The 19,572-nt window shown below is 41.2% G+C and overlaps 2 protein-coding genes across 8 annotated transcripts in view; both read left to right on the top strand.

Moving 5' to 3' along the window:
* LOC100117679 (atypical protein kinase C) overlaps window positions 1-13,314 on the top strand; it is a 69,549-nt gene extending 56,235 nt beyond the window's left edge. For 6 of the 7 annotated variants that reach the window (XM_031927745.2, XM_031927744.2, XM_032598442.1 and 3 more), the window contains 7 exons: window positions 235-285; window positions 3,971-4,056; window positions 4,783-5,077; window positions 5,967-6,416; window positions 7,083-7,555; window positions 7,896-8,011; window positions 8,555-13,314. In XM_031927745.2, the coding sequence (XP_031783605.1) occupies window positions 235-285; window positions 3,971-4,056; window positions 4,783-5,077; window positions 5,967-6,416; window positions 7,083-7,555; window positions 7,896-8,011; window positions 8,555-8,642 (1,559 nt within the window). In that variant the 3' untranslated portion in view covers window positions 8,643-13,314. The remainder of the gene's footprint in view (window positions 1-234; window positions 286-3,970; window positions 4,057-4,782; window positions 5,078-5,966; window positions 6,417-7,082; window positions 7,556-7,895; window positions 8,012-8,554) is intronic. The other variant, XM_031927746.2, reaches the window with a different exon arrangement.
* Window positions 13,315-13,767: 453 nt separating this feature from the next.
* On the top strand, window positions 13,768-18,510 carry LOC100117640 (general transcription and DNA repair factor IIH helicase subunit XPB). The gene is made up of 14 exons (XM_031927748.2): window positions 13,768-14,108; window positions 14,217-14,434; window positions 14,515-14,625; window positions 14,709-14,858; window positions 14,939-15,118; window positions 15,206-15,501; window positions 15,570-15,676; window positions 15,754-16,050; window positions 16,131-16,399; window positions 16,483-16,647; window positions 16,738-16,924; window positions 17,012-17,160; window positions 17,247-17,363; window positions 18,254-18,510. Exons 1-14 carry the CDS (start codon window positions 14,075-14,077, stop codon window positions 18,380-18,382), a joined length of 2,409 nt encoding a protein of 802 aa, XP_031783608.1. The 5' UTR covers window positions 13,768-14,074; the 3' UTR covers window positions 18,383-18,510.
* The last annotated feature ends 1,062 nt before the right edge of the window (window positions 18,511-19,572 follow it).

Here is a 19,572-nt window from a genome sequence, read left to right as displayed (position 1 = left end):
CACCGCGATATTTACCGGCGCCCGATCGCAATGCGCAACTCTTGCCCTTTTCGCCCACTGCTATATATATACACTGTATTTACACGTTGTACACGTACTTACACAGAGCGGGCAGCGAATATGCATGCGCGCGCGTGGCAAGCGGACGCTGCGGGAGTCGGTGGCGCTCATTTGAAGCCGGCGGTGCAGCAGGCAGTGTATACTGATGGCCTCGTTTTTTGCTTTCTGTTGCAGTCTTTCCCAATGTGCCGCCAGCGCCGGGGATGCCGTGCCAGGGCGAGGATCGTAAGTATACAAATTTCTTCTTTGCCATGTCCTACTATATGCTATACTTTGTGCGTGGATGTGAATACCGTTGTTTTTTCACCATGTGGTTATATTTATTCCGCGGCAGCTACTGATGGGGATCGCGCGGCTAACTCGACGCCTTGTTTACGGGCGCATGCAGCCCTTTCGGCTGAATCGCGTGCTGCCGAGCTCGGCTGTGTGCTCGTTATTGCTCTTGAGAGACGTTTGATTAAATGTTGCGAAGATCGCGCCGAGAGAGAGAGAGAGAGAGAGAGAGAGAGAGAGTTGTTTGTAGTTTTCTTCTTTTGTATGGAAACTATGGTTTCTTTTTAAATTTCTATCATTGAATGATGAGAGTTTTAACGACTCGAGAGAAGCTGTTCCGTCCGCTGTTTACGTCGATACAACCTCAACTCGAGCCGTGCACGCATAAAAAAGACACTCCCAGCTCATCCTCCTTAACAAACGAAATCCCTCACTAATAAATCAAGCGCAGCTACACTTCCTCTAACTATAACCTTCCCTCTTGTGTAACCAGACGTACGTACCTTCACACACGCGCGCACACAAAAAGAAAGAGAAAAAAAAGTAACGCGACGTATACAGGTATAGCGGCGTTAAGGGCGTTTACCGCTCATTAAAAGAAGGGCAAATAAAAGTGGAGGGAATCTCGTTAGCCGCCTGGATCCTCCTCCTCCGCGAAGAGATCCGATCCTAATGACATCCAGTGTCTGTAGAGCGCGCGCGTTACGGATCGCCGGCCAACCTAACGATCATATCATCGCGCGAGTACCTGCACACACTCGACGACCGGATGAGTCTCGGGCTTGTTTCGATGTGGTTGAGGGCCGATTTTTTTCTCTCTAGCTTTCTGAACTCGATCGATTTTCAAGTTGGCAATACTGCGATAGCTTTTGTTTATTTTGATTTCGATGTCGAGTTAAGACGTCGGTGAAATGTATATGGAAAACTGGGTCGAAAGCCATGATTTACGCGCGTATTGCCTCGGTTTTCACGACGACGACGACGACGACGACGACGATGGCAGCAGCAGCGTTTTTTAACGCGCCAACAAATTCCGCGCGCGGACGCAACACATCGACCGCGCCGTCCCCTTTTTTTAGTGATTCATTACGAAGAGAGCGAGATAAGAGTGCATCAGAGCGTTATAAATTTCAGCTATAACCCTCGGAGATGTGAGAAAAAAAAGATAAAGCAATTTCTCCTGATGGAATATATACAAGGCTTGTATAGAGCAAATTTTTTTTTTCATCGGGCTATACGGAGGCAAAAAAGGGATAGGATGTGGGCTTGTTAAGAGTGCGAAGGAGTGGGAGAGTTGCTCGGCTTTATTGACTAAAATTGCTTTTACTTTTTCTCCTCCGAGTATACATAATAGGATCTCCGGGCGCTGCTATACTATCTACGCGCGTTGCTGAAAAGCTGAGTGGAATTGCGCGCGGCGGTTCTCGAGGCGAAACAGCCTCGAAAGTAAACGCTAAAGGGAAATTGACCTGTTCGTGCAGCGGCGTAACGTGGTTCATTAGTACTTTTATCTCGCCGAGAGCTCCAGTGTGTATATAGTTTCGCATTAAATTCCAGTCACGCGAGCGTTAGGTTATATAAAAACAATAAAATATATTATCCGTAGATAGTACTTACCTACGGAGATACGGTATGCGACGATTTATCGCAACACGTTATCGGCTGAAAATTCCAGGCCGCGAACCGCGAGGAATTCCCGGAATCCCTATGCCCCGATCATATTTACAAACAGCGCGTCTGCTCGATTCGCGACGGCTCCGAATACCAGCGTGAATTCGTGTAATTTCCATCAGTTGACGCTGTCCCCAGCAAAGATGGATCAGTGCGAGACGGCAGCTTTCCTGCTGCGCTTCCTCACCTGCGGTATAAACTATCACGATCGCAACAAGTTTCTTCTTTTTCTCTCTCTCTCTCTCTAACACTACTCACTCTCGCGAGATCGACCGACGGCCGTTTGCGTGTAGAGAAGAGAGAGAGAGAGAAAAAATGTATATTATCGGAAAAGCCCGCGAACAATTGACCGTCGCGCCTGTGCACACAATGCATGTACCGCGAGCGCTTTTATTGTTTCTCCCGATGCATCGTGTGTGTATGCGTGTAAATGCACAACGGAGAGAGAGTTGAGAAAGGTTTAAAAGTCAAGCTAACCTAGTTCGCTGTTTGTTCGCACGAGGAAGAGCTGGCGTCGCTGATCCTTCAGGCATCATTAATTTTTTGAGCAAAAAAAATTAAGAGCCGCGAGTTTGTGCGCTAAAAACAGTGTTTATAGCTTTGAACGCGTTGTGCGTAATTTATGCGCGTGGTTTAACCGCACGACATCCTTCAGTGCAGTGTGTTTTACGGAAAAAGCTGTTGCTCGATGCGACGCCTTTCATCGATTTTAATTATTGAACGCGACAGCGAAAAGCGTTGAATGTTGTGAGAAAGGGATACCTATCGCGTATGTGTGTGTGTGCGTGCAACGATTCCGTGTGCCGAGAGTGACACCGATAAGGCTAATTTTTTCAACTTTATCGCTTTCTTCATCGAAAACTTAATTACCTAAAATCGCTTTCGTTTATCGGAGCCTCGTGTAATTGATTTTTTTAATCCCGTTACGACGTGATCGAACACTAAATCTTGACCCAAAAAACACGGGACAACCGAAACATCCTGCGCGATATAGGCCCCCTCGAGAAAGAAGCCCAAGATCCATCTCTCCGCGGAGCTCGCAGAAAAACAAAGCAACAACAGCAAGAAAAAAGCGAAAGAATGAACCCAGAGCCATACAAAAGGATAATTTCCTTCCCACACCCTCGAGGACTCGACCCTTCGACCGCCCCGCGTATATACGGATCCCTTTGTTCCATCCCCATATATATTCTACTATTATATACACTTTTCCTCTCCTTTCTCTCTAATCTTTTTGCGCGAAAACCGCTGCGGGTTTTATACGGCGCGAAACTTTCGTTAATTAACGCGTTGGCCGAGGTGATTTACGAGTCGGTTATTAAGCCCGATTTCAGCCCTATGATCGCGCTCGCGTGGAGGACGGCTCGCTAACGAGGCGGCTGGGATTAATTTGCGTTTCTTTTTCTCCTCTGGATTTTTCCTGTACTATATACATATAGACTGCTACTTTATACATATACATTGTCTCCGCGACGCGTTGGTGCGAGAAATAACGGCCGGGCTTGGCTCCTGATATGGGACAGCGAGATGATGGGATTTTGGATACGTTTTATGTTACACGTGTCTGCAGAAAGAGAAAAATGTTTCTTTTGAACGTGGCGCGTTGAAAAGCTGTTTCGAAAATTAATCGAATCCTTTCAGCTCGTTCGGGAAGCTTGAGAGAGAAGCTTTAGAAAATTGTCGAGGCATATAGCTTTGCGTTGGATGTACACGTTTTGGAAACAAAAATTTTCAAAATCGACGACCTACAGCAGAAATTGGACAAATTGAATTTCCTCGCTGTACACAAAGCTAGCACTGTGCAGGCGAACTGTCCGTGTAGAACCTTTATATCCACGATGAAATTGGTACCCTCTTGACTTGTATAACACATCCGCACACACGCAGTAGCGTACCTGCAATACATACGTATATACTCTGGCCTGTACGTAGCGGTGCTAAAGCAAATGTATTTTCTTATCAAAAGGGAATATCTACAGACGTGGCGCACGCAGATGGAGAAAGCTTTATCGGGTGAACGGACACATTTTCCAGGCTAAACGATTCAACAGGGTAAGGAATTCCTTTTCTATATAGCGTATATTCCGTTTTCATTGCATTTATTATAGCCGGAGAGGCTTTTATCAGCCGAATTTCACGTATAGGGATTCAGCTACATTAAATTTTCCGCTTCCCCCATACCACAGCTAGCTTTTCTCGGTACTATTATTATATGTGTTATAAGGTGCGTCTATAATCTGTACATTAAGTGCACTGTTTCGCGCGCATTAATATTAATGAGCTACCAGTGCAAATTCTAGGCTGGATTTATATATATACACACACATTGTGTTTTGCGGAAAATAAATTGTCGAGCGGTGCTCGATCAAAACGCCCTTTCTCCGTATGCAAAATTATGCAAAGCATCGCGTAATAATACGCTGGCAAATGAACGAGTATCGCGAGAGCCAATCTTCTTCGTTATATTACATCAAAGATACGACTCGGCGACGCGAAGAGAAAAAATGACTCTGCGATACTCTTTTATTACACGATGAAAAACATTGTTACCACCGCTGCGCGATCGATTCTTTTAGCGCGAGAACATTCTCGTTATCTTCCACGCTGTAATGCGCAGCTCGGAAATTTGCATTGTTATAACTTTAACGAAAAATTAGATATAAAATATTCTGAAACTGAATTATTAACTTTGCATATAAAGCTCTGTTACTAATGCACCACCATGTTTTGATATATATATAACCACTGACTAATCTTCCAAACATCTGCCAAAAACAGCGAGCCTTCTGCGCGTACTGCCAGGACCGGATCTGGGGTCTGGGCCGCCAGGGTTTCAAGTGCATCCAGTGCAAGCTGCTGGTGCACAAGAAGTGCCACAAGGTCGTGCGCAAGCCCTGTCTGAGCCAACAGCAGCAACAGTCGACCGGCACATTGGGCGAACAGCAGTCCGGCGAACGCAATGGAGAACAGACTCAACCTGACTCGCCCCAGTCGAGTCCACCAGGTGGTGGACACCACCACGAGGATGAAAGCGCCGAGACGTCCACCGCCGAGGAACATGCCTATCGCAACAGTGAGTTTTTTCTTTTTTTCTCTGTACCGAAAGTATTTCGGAGCTAGAAAGTCGCGTAAGGGCTGAGTTATGCAGAGGAGGTTTTTGCGAGCTCGGTGAGCTTTTTTTCCAGTGCCGGCGTTGCGGATTATCGCGACGTGGATGAAACGGTTACCCTGAAGAGGTATTCGGGGTATCCGTAAAGTATTTCTAACAAGCTGCTGGATGAAAGCTTCCTTTTTTCAGCTCAGCAGAATTCGCGTCGGGTTTATGAAATCTCGTCTAGCGCATCATTGATTGAATTTTCTCGGAAGAGAAAGGAATCCGAGCGAATCCCTCGGAATAGTAAAAGGAACGGGATAAAATATTAAATTTAACTCGGCTGCAGAAGCAGCCGCGCAGTTCAAGCATAATTCTTCCCTTCAGCGGAATCTAGACCGTAAACCCAGTTTTCTCTCTCCCGTATACACAACGCGAACCTCGCGTATATCCCTCGTAGATGCTATCGCTATTGTACTCGAGACAAGTAGCTCCACATGCCTTCCCCCCCCCCTCTCTCTCTCTCTCTTTCTGCAAGGAAAAAAAGGCTATGCAAAGAGGACCTTATACTAAAACTGGCACTTGCTGACTGTTCAGACCCGGACGTTTACTTTTAATTTTATCCCCGGAATATGCTAAGAATATTTCCGCGCAGCTTATCCTCTGTAGGAAGGTTTTATATGCCGGAGAATCGTTATGCCGCTAACTAGAGTAAATGCACTTTTTATAATCTATATTGCTCTTATTTGCGAAAAATTCTTCGTTCGCGAACCGAATAATGATCGGAGGTTTAATTTGAAAATCGTACCTCCTCTAGTTTTGTTTTGATTAGTAATACAAATTAAATGTTTCTTTTTTTTTCAACTTAAAGGAGCGGCGAGCGACGTGGAGGGCGAGGAGCTGGCCCTGGACGAGATGGCTGGAGCCGAGGGTGCAAGCGACCGCCAGTACAGCCTGTCGGACTTCGAGCTGATACGCGTGATCGGACGAGGCTCGTACGCCAAGGTCCTCATGGTCGAGCTCAAGCAGACGAAGCGCATCTACGCGATGAAGGTGATCAAGAAGGCACTGGTCACCGACGACGAGGACATCGACTGGGTTCAGACGGAGAAGCACGTGTTTGAGACCGCATCGAACCATCCCTTCCTCGTGGGACTGCACTCTTGCTTCCAGACACCGTCCAGGCTCTTCTTTGTCATCGAGTTTGTCCGCGGTGGTGATCTCATGTTCCACATGCAGAGGCAGAGACGACTGCCCGAGGAACACGCGAGATTCTACGCGGCGGAGATCAGTTTGGCTCTCAATTTCCTGCACACTAAAGGTACGGTGCTTTATTTTAGCACATTGTTATCATGCGACGTTCGTAAGTCTTGTTTGAAGTGAAAAAGATTGATTGAAATTCAGACTGCTGCCGCACGAAGTGCAAACGATAACTCCGAATACAGTGTGATTTTTCGTGCAAAAATAATCTGATAAGCTCGTATCTTTCTCTAATAAGAGTTCTAGTGCACCGTTATCCGTTCACGAATAATAAAGATTATTACTTCAGGTAAGACCGACGCGTAGAAACGATTTTTTAGAACAATTCACAATTTTTAAGCATTATTAAAGCTTCTAATGTAAAAAAAATCGTTAAAGAGACATTATTGGACAAAATATTGGTATTATTCTTAATGGAAATAGATGGAAACGAAACTATCCGATAAGTGCATTGGATGCTGCAACGAACTGCAAGTTTAAATGTAAATATCTGCCTGAATCAAACGTGTTTTATTAAAAAGCTACGTAAAAGCTTTGCGATTTAAAATTCATAGAGTCTTTCGTTTTGCAAGTCCCTTTTTTCTAAAAATAAAACTCTTTTGAAAATCTATAATTCAGAAAAATGTAGTATCTACCGCTTATCTCCCGCAGCACTAGTTGCAAAGTGTCACTGAAACTTTAACGATAACTAGGTCAGAAAACTTTATCGTCCGCATCTGTGTTCCAGGAATAATCTACCGTGATTTGAAGCTGGACAATGTGCTGCTGGACCACGAGGGCCATGTCAAGTTGACGGACTATGGTATGTGCAAGGAGGGCGTGCGCGAGGGCGACACCACAGCTACTTTCTGCGGTACACCTAACTACATCGCACCGGAGATCCTTCGAGGCGAAGACTACGGCTTCTCGGTCGACTGGTGGGCCCTCGGTGTACTCGTCTACGAGATGCTTGCCGGACGAAGCCCCTTCGACATCGCTGGAGCCAGCGAGAACCCTGACCAGAACACTGAGGACTATCTCTTCCAGGTCATCCTGCAAAAGACGATAAGAATCCCGAGATCGCTGTCGGTGAAGGCGACTTCGGTCCTCAAGGGATTCCTCTGCAAGGATCCGGCCGAGAGATTAGGATGCGGAAGGAGCCCCAACGCTTTCTTAGACATTATGACGCACCCGTTCTTCAAGGCTATCGATTGGGATATGGTGAGAACCTTTGGTCGATTGTCAAACGTAGACTTTACATTTGAAAAAGAGTAATTTTTGCCAAACTGTGTATTATGTACGTATCGTATAATGGGTTGATTCCAAATAGCAGCTGGCACCAGCGAACTCAATATAAATATGACGAATGAAAACGTGTAGTGCTGCGCCACGTGCAACCTAATTTTCCTACCGTCCAACTCGCCTCTCGAAATTCCCAACACGAAGCAATAAGCCACGTATTTTCCTACCTCCCCGAATCTTTATTTCCTCTACCCGTTTACTGTCGTTTTTTTTTCATTTCTTTTACTAAGCAGCCGTTCCTTTATGATGTATGTTGCAGCTGGAGCAGAAACAGGTCACGCCGCCCTACAAGCCGCAGTTGGATTCCGATCGCGATTTGGCAAACTTCCCGCCTGAATTTACGGACGAGCCAGTGTATCTCACACCCGATGATCCGTAAGCCACTTTTACCTCTGTACTCTCGTCTCATACAGTATGTGTCTCGAGCCGCAGCGAAATTTGCATAGCCTGGGCGCTGATGTTACGCCCAAATAATGCTCGCGGATTCGTACCCGGGCTGTACATTGTTAAAGCTTCTGAGCTTGATTCGGACGATTTACCACCGGAGTAGCTGAATTGTAGGTTCTCGTTTATCAGAACTTCCTAGCTCGACTGAGAAAAAGAACATTTTTAAAATTTTCTTTGCTTTCTTTCAAAGACGGGCTCTGCTCTGAAGTTCTGCCAAGCACGTTCTCTAATAATGTTGAAATATTACCCTTTAGAGTACTCTTACTCTTTGGTTCTGCAGCCATTATGCAAATGATGTGATGGAGCAAAGAAGATGAGCCATTCAAATTCTTAAAGTTTCTCTATCATAAATATTGATTGTAAATTTGAACCCTGAATCTACTGCGTTCGATAGTATTCTTGTTCTTTGTCTAATGCATACGCGTATATATATATGCGAGTCCATGACCTAATCAATCTGACGTTTTCCAGGCGAGTGATAGACAGGATCGACCAGACGGAGTTCGAGGGATTCGAGTATGTGAATCCGCTGCTGATGTCCCTTGAGGACTGCGTGTGACAAGAGACTCCAAGCTTAGAGTCCTGTAGCGAGGAGGAGCACCTCGCGGTCGTCATCCAACAACAGCACCACCAGTACCACCACCACTACATCCCCTCGAACGTCGCTGTCAACCTCACCGCGGAGGAGCTCCTGCTGCAGCAGCATGAGGAGCATCACCGCCAGCTGCACCAGCGCTACATGTACGAGTTGCAGGATCGGCTGGCGATGCTGCACTTCAACGTAGCCGACAGCAGACCCCGACATCCGCCTCTCGCTCTTCCTACTGACTACCAGCAGCAGCAGCATCACCAGCAGCTGTTCATGAGATACCTACAAAGCGACGACAACTACAACGAGTACAGCCTGCCGCCGCCGCCCATCGCCTTTCGCTACGAGAGTCCGAGCTATTCAAGGTCGCTCAGCATCACCGATCCGAGCTACGACTCGTTCAACTCGAGCAACAACACGAACAACAACAACAACGAGGCGGGCTCGCTCATCGGGAGTGTTTTCGACGAGAACGACTACGACGATGTCGTGGAGGAGGATAGGCCCAAGAAGGGTCTGCTCAAGCAGATGTTCTGTCTTCCCATGAAGTAGAGCGATATTTTTTCATTCTTTTATCGCAGCTGTAAAACGTACCGTTGGTTGCTATAATCAAACACGGAAAGCAAGTGCTCTCGGAGCCGAGAAAATATTGTGATCTGACATGGTGGTAAATTAGGATATACATAACTCATGTGAATTCGGGCTTTTTCGTGACACGTTGACGTCTAAATTAATCACGCTCGAGAATTTCGAGGCTGCATAGCGTAGAGAGTAATCGAAGTATTGTTGAGAATATGATTTTCTGAAAGACTCAGACTGTATAATGTATATCTTTGCTCGCGGGTGGGATTCTTGATAAATGGCGAAACGTGCCATCAAAAGTAGGTTACGAGTGTTGTAGACGCATAGCGCGAGGAGCCGTGGGGGTTCGAGCGTACGTGGCGGTGTACATGTTTGGCACGATATTGGGAGAGAGAGATATAAATTTACGTAGAGTGTTAAAGAATTGATGCACAGATGAACAAAAGACAAATGAGAGAATACAATCACACACTTAAAATGCAGAATTATATTTTTAGTCCTTGTACTGAGCGTATGATTAAATTGATGAAATTTAACAAAAAGAAAAAAAGATTGATTGAAATTGTATATGGTCTAATTTTTACGATGAAAGACTTAACTTTATAGGCCGGTCGCGGGATTCTCGAGGCTGAATCCGCAAACTTTCGGGAGTGCGGGATTACCAGAAGGTTTTTCAATGAATTTTTTTAATTTTGTATATACAACAATGACGAACTGTCCAAAGTCTGTGGTGCCAGCCCAAGAGCTCGCGTCTCGCTGGTTTGTAGAGGAAAATTTTTTAGAAGTATATATTATATATGATTTTTATTACGTATATTTCTAGTGTATAGGCAATTTTTTGTAACCGATTAGAAAATAGAATCATCCTTCAGTTCTGAGAAAATTTGGTTTCTCACGAGACAAAACATAAAACAATCATTCCGAATTTTACGTATGTACTTAATGAAAAAAATGTAACGAGGTACTCTTCGCTGTTGTATTATCCCGACTCCGCTTCCGAGATTCTTCAACGTGTCTTTTTTGCTTCTTATTCGACGCAAATGCACGAGCAAAGGGTACCTGGCCTCTTGCGATACTTATCATTCCAATGCACTCGATCAGCTTGTAGTCATGCATATAATATGAACTATATACTTATGGCAGCTTTTACAAAAAAAGTACTTTTCCGCCAAGAGCGTCCCTTAACCAAGTGATATACTTTCGTTAAGCTATCGTTTCTTTTCCGTTCATTTAATCTACTATTATCAAACGTTATCAACAATATGATATTACTTATTGTTTTTAAGCACCTTCCTTGTGCAACTAGGAACTGTGACGGCAGCTATTCAATTTATCTTTATAATGCAGCGATTACGATTTACATTCCGAAATTCTTGGCTTTTGTATCAGATTTGGTGTAGGCGAATTAGGCAACGATAAATTTTTACATACTACATGATATAAGAAAGATAATGTAATAAGCAAATTGGTTCAACAAGAGGCGCATAAATACTTTCACTGCGTCAAACGAATCAACTGGTATTTATGGTATTGAAATTCTAATAACCGAACAAACGAAGTCGTATGCAGTATATACAAAAGAATAGTCGACGCAATTTTAATAAAGTACGTTGCGTGGACGTTTGTTAAAGCACTTAGGAGACATTATAAATACGCCTGTATATAGAAAAAGAACTAAACAAAAAATGATAAAAAATAAATTAAAGGAGATTCAAGGAGCGGGTATTGAAAAATTGTGCGCGTATTTATGAGATTACGAAGAGAAATGGCGGAAAGCGGGTCTGTAGCTATACTGTAATATAAAGAATTGAAAGAAACAATAGTAGAAAAGTTGGGCGGAAAAATGAAGAACTAGTAATTATTATTGCGATACAATGATATTATATAGATTTACAGATTAAGAATTCAGATTTAACAGAAGCCATGGTGCTTGTAATATGGATATATATTGGAGTTTAAACGATTTAGAAACACTTCGGCGTTCGCCAAACGAGTTGGCAGCATAAAACCAAAGTTTTATAATGGGAAAACAAGGGCGCAAGAGAGCAAACGATCCGCGCCACTTTTGTGGATGGCTTTCGGTAATCGCGCCCTCGCTGATGCGTTTCTACCAAATTAGTATTACGTGTTGTGTAGATTGTCGGTATTCAACAATCTAGATACTCCATGAGTGAAGGTAAAATCGACTGTGACTATGTGAACGGGATTAACGATGACTTTAACGCAAATTTAAAGTGAATGCTAGAATTGAATTGTTGCGTATACATATATGAAAGATGGATATCGAAAGGTAGCAAATTGTGTCGTGATTCGCGATGGAAGCGTTAGGTGAAAAAACTGGTGTCTGAAAAAAATTAACTTTGTTGTCTCGATATGTTTCGAAAGATAGACGTTCGAGGAGAAAGATTGTGAATTTGAATAAGCGCTTATATTATCCCGTTATTCCGGTTATGATTATATAAATGGAAAATATTGATTACTGTTATAATGAATTGTAAAATCACCGTATAATGGCCTCGTAATTATATCAAATGCGAATTGTATACTTGTGAGAAAGAGAGAATCGTATCGAAGTGTTACTAAACATATGTGGCCGTTGATGGTATTTTTATAAAGTCTAACTTGCGTTTCGATCGGTATTGTATACACATTGTAATGAAGAAAATATTGTTTATAGTTAAAATCAATGAATTATCCGATTATATATACGTTCGTGACTGGCGAGAGAATTGATATACAAAAAAAAAAAAAAACTGTCGAGCATATATAAGAAAACAGTGTGACATTTGTTCCTGGAAGGGGCTTAGGAAAAAGTTGCGAGAAGCGTTAATTCAGAAGAGCAAATAGTTATATTATATAATCTGTAAATAAACGAAGAAAGAAATATTGCGTGACTTGTCCTGTCGCAGCGGTAAAAATCGGAAGAGCAAATATATATATACGGATGTTCGTTTTACCAGCAAAAGATGCAAAACACAGCGCGTTAAATAATATTTGTCGTAGGATATACATATACATATATTTTAAACAAGGAAAAAAGTAAAAAAAAAGTATTATAATTGCCAGAAAGGTTTATTATATATACGAAAGTTGCGGGAAAAGGCTCATGGAAAATTATAACAGATGAATTAAAGTATGAAATCTTATATGTATATACACACAATTGCAGATAAAGAGACATACATACATATATATGCGAGGCGGATTATAGAAATTACGACGGATTGCCAATCTGCGATTCTAAAAGAAAAAGTTGCTACTGTATCGAGGGTATGCGGATTTTGCAAAGGCCTGATGACACATTTAAAAGAACATAGGCCAATTTTAATATTTACCTACTTTTGCGATACACGTATCCGCTCGACAAGTTGTAAGGTAAATTCGGCCTCTGTCGCACTGCGAGTTTTTAGTTAGAGAATCCATTGCATATATAGTTGACTGGACAGAGGGTCAATTATCGTAATATCTTCCCACGTAGAGTCTTCCACCGATCGAGATTTTTCGTAAATTTTGACAAGAACGAGAACGTACTATTGTTGCTGTGTATGGTTTTTATGGTATACAGATTTTTGTTAGACATCTAAAACACGCGTAATGGAACTATCGTTAACGAAGAGGTGCTATGCTGTGATGGTACAGCAATGATCTTATTGTACATGATGAAAAATCACTGAGGATTGTTTTGTAGGTATCGCGTCGGCTAAGTAAAAACTCGTCAGTGCTGGTCGTCCTTATTCGAAACTCTCGGGTATAAATTACCTATATTAAATATTACCTCCGATAAATATTACATTACTTTATGCACGCGGCGCTTATTTGATTTCTTTATACACGTTAACATAATTTATTTATAATATAAAAGTTTATCTCAACAACATTGCTGTTGCAGTGAACACATCACCTATTGCGTATACATTATTGATTCATTAACCATACCGGTAATGTTCATTTATTGTTTATTATCTAATATATACCTTTATTGATCTAACATGGATTATTTTGTATACCATTCGCTGAATTAGTATTTACTTTTCAGAAAAATAAACTTTAGCATAAAATATTCACGAACACGTGTATTCTTTATTTATGTATAAAAACCTTGGCCTCTAATTTCCGTAATTCTTTCAAGCACGCAATCTTCTTGCGAATTTCCTTTTTTAAAACTTTCCTGCGATTTATTCGCGCATGCGCGGCATTCGAACCGTTTATTTATGGCATATATGTTAGGAAAGTGCAATAAATATTTATTATTTATGAATCTCTAAAAAATAATATTCAATTTTGATTCACATTTGAGATTATAACATTCTCTTAACTTCTAGTTATTGACGACAAATCTTAAAGAACGAATTTTATCAATTTTACAACAAACAAATGTACAAGTTTTAATAATACCATTTTTTTGCCATGAGCATTATTGTTGACAAACAAACGAACACAACGTTAACGAATACCGACGTTCGAAACACCCCAAAAGTCACATATAGACATCCAATATTTTCGCATATGCATATGAGCATATCCTTTCGTATCGCGCCTGCGCAGAAGTCCGCAGCTCCGGGGGCAGCAGTGCGCCAGCCAGACGTCAGTTGGCCGATGGCGTTGCGCTCGAGAGAATCCGTTTGTCGCGAATCGCAGTCACGATGTTTGCGCCACGGACTTCCATTGCGCCTCGAAGGTGTCAAGACGTAGGTCGTGGACCGCGAATCTCCTCCTTGTCAACGACGTTCCAGCACCCGAGGACGTGCCAGAGAACCTCGTCGTTGACCCATCGACGAGGTTTGCGAGGAAGGTGGTTCGACAAGTAAAAGTCCTGAATCATGGGACCGCCGAAGCGGTTCAAGAAGGAGACAGGTACGCCTAACCTTCAAATCTCACTGGGGTCGCCTATATCTATACCCATATATATGCTAGCTTTTCGGGGAAAAGAATGAGTACAGTCGTTGGGTCTGTTTCGAGTAGATCGGGGGAAATGGAAGAGGCGAAAGGAGGATCACGACCCAGATTACAACATCGATGATGATGGGAATGACGATGCCGAGACTGAGGGTATACCCGATGCCGCTAAGAACGATGTCGAGAAGCAGGATCACGGCGCGATCGAGGACGAGTACGGCGCCAAGGATTATCGCTCGCAGATGATCCTGAAACCTGACAATGAATCGAGACCTCTGTGGGTTGTACGTATAGGCCAGTTAATATTTGATTACTCAGAGGGATGATATGTTTTCCTGAGGGAGTGCTTTTTTGTTGATTGTAGGCGCCGAATGGTCACATCTTCTTGGAATCCTTTTCACCAGTTTATAAGCATGCGCATGACTTCCTCATTGCGATTTCAGAACCAGTCTGTCGTCCAGAACACGTGCATGAAGTAAGTAAACTTGTCATGCTAAGGACAATTTGGCGGAACGAATCATTCGGAACTATGAATACCAATCGTTTATTATTTTGTAGTACAAGTTGACAGCTTACTCGCTGTACGCTGCTGTCAGCGTGGGTCTTCAAACACATGACATCATCGAATACTTGAAAAGACTGAGCAAAACAAGCATTCCCGATGGTATTATAGAATTTATAAAGCTTTGTACTTTGTCGTATGGAAAAGTAAGTTTTGCCTGTTTATTTTTTAATCGGCGAAACCCATTTCTTTGGTGCAGCAATTAACTTTTTGTCTTTTTGCACAGATTAAACTTGTCTTGAAGCACAATAAGTATTTTGTCGAATCGCCTTTTCCAGAAGTTTTGCAAAAGTTATTGAAAGATCCTGTTATTCAAGAATGTAGATTACGAAAGACAGTCGATGATACAGCCAAAGACAAAGATGGTTTCATTACAAATGTTTTGGCTAAAACTAAAGTACCACAGGTATTATTTGATTAATATAGTTGATGTAGTTTGATGTAGTAACACAAAATATTAGTGTACGTTTATCACTCAAATGAAACTTTTTAGTTTGGGGCAAAAACGGTCACAACTTTACCACAACCTGCTGTAGCAGGTGCAACCACACTGCCTGCCGATGGTTCAGTAACTCAAACAGAAGAGGAAAAAGTTCCTGATGATATCACTAAATTTTATGATAAAATTGACAAAGAAGACGAAGATGAAGAGGAGCAAGAATTGAAGACTGTTAGTTTTGAAGTTAATCAAGAAAAAATTGAAGTTATTCAGAAGAGATGCATCGAATTAGAACATCCACTATTAGCAGAGTATGATTTTCGTAATGATACTGTGAACGAAGATATTAAGTGAGTATTTTTTTGTTTTCATCTTGTACTGATTATGCAGATTTTATAAAATAATTTGTTTATTTCAGCATTGATCTTAAACCATCCACTGTTTTGAGGCCTTATCAAGAGAAAAGTTTACGTAAAATGTTTGGAAACGGTCGTGCAAGATCTGGTGTGATTGTATTGCCTTGTGGTACGCTATTGTTTTATAAAATGATATTTATTGGCATATGCCATAAATTATTGTTTAATCACCGTTTGATTTCATAGGTGCCGGTAAAAGTTTAGTGGGCGTGACTGCATGTAGTACAGTAAGAAAGCGAGCTTTAGTTTTATGCAATTCTGGCGTATCAGTGGAACAATGGAAGCAGCAATTCAAAATGTGGTCGACTGCTGACGATTCTATGATTTGCCGATTTACTAGTGAAGCCAAAGATAAACCAATGGGTTGTAAAATTTTAATTACGACTTACTCGATGATAACGCATACACAAAAAAGATCTTGGGAAGCTGAACAGACAATGAAATGGCTGCAGGAGCAAGAATGGGGAATCATGGTCTTAGATGGTTTGTTCACGTTACGATTTTATAAACTACTGTGAATTTTTAGAGCCAAGAAGTCATTGTAATTTTCTTCATCTTTTCAGAGGTACATACAATTCCAGCAAAAATGTTCCGAAGAGTATTGACGATTGTTCAGTCTCACTGTAAACTGGGATTAACAGCGACCCTTTTAAGAGAGGACGACAAAATCGCTGATCTTAATTTCCTTATTGGGCCAAAGCTTTATGAAGCAAATTGGTTAGAATTGCAGAAGAATGGACACATTGCTAAAGTACAGTGTGCTGAAGTCTGGTGTCCAATGACTCCTGAATTTTACAGGGAATATCTAAGCTGCAAAATGACTAGAAAATTGGTAAGTTATTTTAGACAATTTCATAAATCCCAATCGATATTTTCCTAGTTTGGTACATATTTTATATAAATACTTCGTTCCAGCTTTTATATGTGATGAATCCGAATAAATTCCGTGCCTGTCAGTTTCTGATTCGTTATCACGAAAGGCGTGGTGACAAAACTATAGTTTTCTCAGATAATGTATTTGCTTTGAAACATTATGCCATCAAAATGAATAAACCTTATATTTATGGACCCACTAGTCAGGTAAATACAAATTTTACTATAACACCGAAATACTTGATGTACTATAATCAACTTATTTAGCAAAATTTTATCTTATAATTGTATCTCCAGGGTGAAAGAATTCAAATTTTACAAAACTTCAAGTACAATACAAAAGTTAATACGATTTTCGTGAGTAAAGTTGCTGATACATCGTTTGACTTGCCAGAAGCCAATGTGCTTATCCAAATTTCTTCACATGGTGGTTCTCGAAGACAAGAAGCTCAGCGACTGGGTCGAATTCTGAGAGCTAAAAAAGGTAATTCAAAGTGGAAGAATAAAAAATGCGATTCAAACAAAGTAGTACATATGATGATTAAATAAAATAATAACAAATTTCTTGTAGGAGCCATTGCTGAAGAATACAATGCTTTCTTCTATACGTTAGTTTCTCAAGACACAATGGAGATGAACTATTCACGAAGGAGACAGCGTTTTCTTGTTAACCAAGGTTATGCATACAAGGTCATCACGAAGCTTGCTGGAATGGACGATGTAAATATTGCAACTTTGGTCGATTTTCCGATATACGTGTGTAATGATTTATTTTGAATTAATTACATATAATTTGTAACGAATAGGAACCGGACATGATGTATAAAACGCGAGAAGAGCAGGGTCAGCTGTTGCAGCAGGTCTTATCTGCGAGCGATGTTGATGCGGACGAAGAGAGAATTCCTGGTGAAGGACCTCGTCCGGTACGTACATTATACATTAATTCGTATTTTTTGCACATAATTCCTACTATTTATTCGATACTTTTTACAACTATTTATCATGCGAATCTCAGTGCATAAATGCATTGTATAAATCATAACCATGCAATCATATTTTCAAAATTGCTTAAAACTAACTTGGTGGTTGGCGGTTGCATCAATATATCATCAATTCATTTGTAACCAACAAATTGATGCAACTAAACTATAAAATTTAACACATTTTCTCAAATCGAATAACAACAGAGTAGCATAGCTAGGCTAGCTATGCTTCTCAATGGCACTCCCCCAATCCAATTAGAATTTACGGTTTCTACACTCATTTGCAATATTGTAACCACACCTTCTACCCAGAGCAACAATCTTATCACTTTAAGTCAACAAACGCAATAGTAAAGTGATTTTTGTACTCTTGAGCGTAAGAAGGTTTAATGGTTACTCAAAATAAACAAAACAGGTTATCTCGCTTGGTGAGCCCGATAACGGTAGGCAATCGCTTTAGTTTGCTAACTCACAGTATGTCCCAATTTCGAAATACATAAGCAGCTCCTTTGCTTTTATCGAGCATCGTAAGTAAGATTATCTATAAAAAATAAAAAAGTCGATATATACTGGAATTGGATCACCTACTTAACTTTTCTACAGATCTTACTTATTTTTCAAAGTGTTAATTTCTTTCTTTCGTTGATTCGCATTCACATTTCATCATTAAATCTGCTAAACTAACGACCACATAAATAGAAGAGACAGCATCTCGCACTAATTACATGCACCATTCTTCAAAAGCACGCCGAGTATAAATCTTTCAGTCACGTACATATTATGGTGCGTATAAGGCATCAAGATTAAAGGAAAAATACATAAATTTGCAGATGGTTCGCAAGGCCGGCAACATGGCTTCGCTATCTGGGGCTGACGATGCTGTTTACTACGAGTATAAAAGATCCGCTGCCTCTTCTACGGCGAACAAACACCCGCTGTTCAAAAAATTCAGGACCTAGTTCGCCACTACCAAGCTTTGCACCCTTTCTTATTATTTTAAATTACATCTTGTTGTTTATTAAATTAATTTATGTAAAAATATAACCGTGTGAGTGTAAATAAAAGATCAGACGATTCGTGATTTTCATTTATAAATCGATCGTTCTTCTTTGATTGACCCTAAATAATCACCAAAGTGAGTATTACTTGATAAAATATGGTTATTGGACTTTTCTGTGTGGTTTACACTTCAAGGTATTGTTTTTCACTTTATCAAGAATAATTCTGTTAGAATAGCTTTTAAGGATTTTGTTGTTCTTTTCCAGAATTTCACGTATTTGTTGTTTTATTGCATGTAAGTTTGAACACTTTTAGACGTTTTTGCAAGTATTGCTTGTCTTTTTATGAGTGCCACTTGTCCTTCTTACAATATCTTGTCCCAACCCCAGTGTTTTTTTATCTCGCTTTTATTTTCAGCGTGCGTAAAATTGAAAATCGTAAGCACGTCATATTCCACAATTCCAAAACTAATAGTTCGTGGTTCGATAATCCAGAATAAACGGCGCTAACAAATCAAGCCGGCTGAGTAAAAAAAAGCGAATCTCGTTACCTCATAGCAGTGTGCATCCCTGGCGTACTCTAGCTGCGCTTCGAATCGCAAGCGGAAAGTGCACGTGAAAGTATTTTTTATTATCGCACCTCGGAAAACGTGACTATCGTCCGATCGCATCTATCTGTCCATAGCCGCGGGGAACGCCTCTCCGGAAGCGTCATCGGGGAGAGGGAAAGCGCGGAATAGTGATGCTCTGCACCGAAGCTGATGCTCTTTTCCAAGCATGATTTTCTTTGTTGTTGCAGCCGCAGTTTGTGCATATTGTGTGAGTCAGTGGGTGAAGAATTGCGCGATGAATTTGCTGATTTTTTTTGTGTTGAGTTTTTTCGACGTGAGGTATTGACAGGTGATTGATTGTGAATTTGTTAAGGGTTTGTGTGTTTTTTGATGGTTGTTGGCCTGAATTTTGTTTTGATGAATCTGCATGATCTATTGTTAGAATTATGGAAAGCATACTTGTGGTTTGTGCGCATCTGCATACTCGCTTAACAGTTCGATTGCTAGCATAAATTTTGTTTCACATTATCGTAATGTAGTAATTAACAAGCAATAGTAGTTTTAACGCTATTCGCTGATTATGATGATGTGTTTTTCGTA

Source organism: Nasonia vitripennis, chromosome 3, assembly GCF_009193385.2.
Source record: "Nasonia vitripennis strain AsymCx chromosome 3, Nvit_psr_1.1, whole genome shotgun sequence".
Taxonomy (NCBI): domain Eukaryota; kingdom Metazoa; phylum Arthropoda; class Insecta; order Hymenoptera; family Pteromalidae; genus Nasonia; species Nasonia vitripennis.
The sequence above is the reverse complement of the archived record's forward strand: the minus strand, read 5'-3'. Positions and strand labels throughout refer to the sequence as shown.

Bases quoted from the DNA above. Each gene is read 5' to 3' on its own strand.
- LOC100117640 (XM_031927748.2), top strand. From the start codon at position 14,075: ATGGGACCGCCGAAGCGGTTCAAGAAGGAGACAG. The intron at 14,626-14,708 runs GTAAGTAAACTT...ATTATTTTGTAG, and splicing joins GTCCAGAACACGTGCATGAA to TACAAGTTGACAGCTTACTC. The intron at 15,119-15,205 runs GTATTATTTGAT...GAAACTTTTTAG, and splicing joins CTAAAACTAAAGTACCACAG to TTTGGGGCAAAAACGGTCAC.